Raw genomic sequence first — 3,369 nt, 5'->3', positions numbered from 1 at the left:
CCAAGAAAAGGAGGAGGGCGCATATGGCGCAGGTATGCAAAAACTAGGTAGAAAAGTGACCAATACATTAATACACGAAGGGGGATAATAACAAACGTAAAACGATCACTTAAGGTGACGTTTCGGCGTGTTCGTTGCTCTACTATATGTTGCCACAAATCACACATGTAGCTGAAAATCCTTCAGCTAAGCTATTAGTGTTGCAATTTTTTGCAAAACGGCAAAAATAATTCGCGCAACCGTTGCAAAACCTATTGTCCTCCGATGAAACACGGACATGGAAGCCGCAAGTTAAGGGCGCGGTATTAGGCGATAGCACGATTGGCGAAGATACGACCAATCAGAGAACCCGCATTGATGTTCCGCCATTTTTTCTCGTTTTTTCTCATTTCTAGCGATAGCCGTTAAACTGTGGTCATGTGCTAGTGAGTTCACTACACTATGGTTAAGTTTATTCTTCTTATTTTTTTAATGCGTTTTTATGTGCATATAGATTCAATGCTAATATATCACAAAATTGACACATTATGTGTTATTTTATTACAGTACAAGCACAGAACATATTGCAACAATAATTTCTACATTAAATTGCACATATCACGAAAAACGCATATTGTCTTTTGAAATGGGAACTTTGCTTGTGCGCAACCAGCAAAGTTTATGCGACAACTTCATTGTACTATCACAAAGTTTTACTGCAATATTTTAATTTTAAAACTACCGTTTCGTGTACGTTCGTGCGTTGATGCAAACTACCAATCACGTGACTTCTTTTTTTCTTTTTTCGACGACTCAGTCTTGTATAAATTGAATCTGCACTTTAAAGCAGCCTCATTACTTTCAGTTTCGTTTAAAAAAATTTGTTGAAAGAGATATTTTTTTTCTATCACCATGTCAAGACCAAGATGGGGAACATACCGACCTTTCGGAGTGCAATACTTCAATCATTTTCCGAAAGATTTTTTGAGACCTTATGGCTTGGCTATCGTTGGGACTGAAGCAACCGATAACGATTCGATACAAAGACGTCTGAAGCCAGTTTCTTGCGAGTGGCTTAATCGACCTGGAATTGCTGTAAGCGAATTCATTGCAACCCTGGAGCAAAACTTTGAGCCAGCACTCGCCAATTTGGATTTACTCAACGACGCTGGCATGAAACGTCGAGTGAAAGCATACCTCGATAAACTCTGCAAACGCGGCAAATTCACAAAACTTAACTATCGAAGAAACCTTTCGCAAATGCAAAAGAAAAAAAGGTGCAAAAGATTCTTGAAGCAATTGAGGAAAACATCAGAAGAAACAGATGCTTTTTTTGATGAATGTATGAAAACTGGAGCCAGTCTTTATCTGATGGGAATCCATCACCGAGTCGCGAAATATATCGCAACCAACATTTCAACTTTGCAAGTTGACGCCGATGGAAACTTGTCGAGGTTTGCAAAGAAAAGAACCAAGTCGCGATATATCACCACTCTGATAAACGATGTGCAAAAGCGAAACCAGACACCTTTAACAGCAACAAGACAAACTTTGGCACAAACAAGACGCTCTCTTCGGGAAATTTTGGCGAAAGGAACAGCCGGCCCCAGCAGTGACGAAGATCAAAAACCAAGCACATCACAATGAATTTCTACTTCCTTGTAACTTGATTTCCTCCTATACGCGTTCCATTCATATCGTTTGTATTTTCGCACGTGTTTTTTTGTTTTTCACAATAAAAATTAACAAGCGTCAAAAACTGGTTTAGTAAGCAGACCAACAGTGAAAAGTTTAGAATACCTTTAGAAGACTTGATTATTTAACTTCACCAATAACTTTCAACCACCAAAACACAAAAACAATAAAGATTTAACATGTAGCTTCATTGCAGACATATTATACCAGCACATACCAAAACAGTGTTTCGTAATAAGAAATGAATTCTTAACATACTATTTTTCTTGTTTCTTGACAATCGTTTTGAAAAGGTTGGCAAGACTTAGTTCATTATTGTCGTTCGGTTCGAAAAGGTTCGTATAGTTGACTTCATTCATCATTCACCGCCATCTTTACAGCGGGATACTTGCAACTTTCAAACTCTAATCTCAACGGGTAACTTGAAAGTTCTTTCTTTTAATAAAGCACAACTGCCGCTAGTTGCCCGACGTAAGCGAAACAATGCAATCCGGTTGGCTCATGAGTGGGGCGCTGCAGTTTAAGCATAACAATACAGTTTGGCCGTGTTTTTATTAGAGATGTACCGAATATTCGGTTTACTGAATTTATTTGGCCGAATCGAACACCAATTTAAAGCGTTAAACGTGGAATGCACAACCCTAATTGCATTATCTCTTAACATTACGACAACTGCTGTGACACCTTCGTGAGAGAATCGGAGTTCGGCCGCTCTCCGCGGCTCATTTACCTGCAGATTTGACACGAGTTGTGTTAATGCAAAGAACTTCTTATAGTGGTACTTCGTCTAGCACAGTGGATTATTTCAATTAAATTAACATAGCAGACAACTGACAGTTAATAAGTGACCCGTAATATTGATAATCTTTTTCGCCTTAAAAGTTTATTAAACAAGCTGCAACTATTTCCAGTTTATCAGCAAATATAACTAACGTACTGTGGATCGCCAAAAAAGTCATCATAGACCACAAGTTGTACACCACTTGCTTCCATGATGGCTATATTACACTTCAAGTTTTCCTACAATATAATTTTCCCAACTAATTTCGCGGAAAACCAAACCACCTTTGTGGCATAAAAACCAATCGCCATCTGTGACGTCATTGTCGAAGTTAGACCTGACTATGACGTCACTGTCGAAATTAACCGATGCGTTACCTTCAGTCTTCGAATTGTGCACACCCACTGTGTGCGAAAATTCTACTGTCGTAACAACTCAGATCAAACGAAGTTTGTTAATTACCGACTAATGGCGCTTTTTATGCTGCAGAAATGTTTTCGTTTCTTAAATTAAATTTTCTTTTTCGTTGTTGTCATATACGTCTGGCCCCTTGTGATTATATATTTTCATGTCAAATTGCATCTAAACATTTCCAAAAAAAATTATGGTTATTAGTTCAAAGGCAGATATATTGTTTCGCTTGGAAGTAATTTCAGTTCGCATGCATGACAAAAAACAAAAGTTGCGGCACCTCGGGTGTTTCCGCCATCGTCACAGGAGATCACCAGCGCCGACGAGGCTTGGGCTTATTTGCTACCACTGTGGGAGATCTAAAGAACGACACTTGTGCTCCCCTGCCACGAAAATTGAGCAAAGCGTCCCGGGGACAACTGCACTTGTTATTTCACCACAATTATACAAAATTTTAACGAGAGGTTTGATTTGCCATGCAAAACAGACTTCTTTTTCGGTCA

General features: G+C 38.9%; 1 protein-coding gene across 1 annotated transcript; it reads left to right on the top strand.

Annotated features, from left to right (window-relative positions):
• The first annotated feature begins 818 nt into the window (after nucleotides 1-818).
• LOC145233766 (uncharacterized) lies at nucleotides 819-1,738 on the top strand. The gene has a single exon (XM_080098546.1). It carries the CDS (start codon nucleotides 892-894, stop codon nucleotides 1,624-1,626), a length of 735 nt encoding a protein of 244 aa, XP_079954672.1. The 5' UTR covers nucleotides 819-891; the 3' UTR covers nucleotides 1,627-1,738.
• Nucleotides 1,739-3,369: the final 1,631 nt, after the last annotated feature.

Source organism: Phallusia mammillata, chromosome 6 (genome assembly GCF_965637545.1).
Source record: "Phallusia mammillata chromosome 6, kaPhaMamm4.hap1.1, whole genome shotgun sequence".
NCBI lineage: Eukaryota > Metazoa > Chordata > Ascidiacea > Phlebobranchia > Ascidiidae > Phallusia > Phallusia mammillata.
Note: the sequence above shows the minus strand (reverse complement) of the source record. Positions and strands in the feature narration are given on the sequence as shown.

Coding starts and splice junctions, on each gene's coding strand:
- LOC145233766 (XM_080098546.1), top strand. CDS start 892: ATGTCAAGACCAAGATGGGGAACATACCGACCTTTCGGAGTGCAATAC.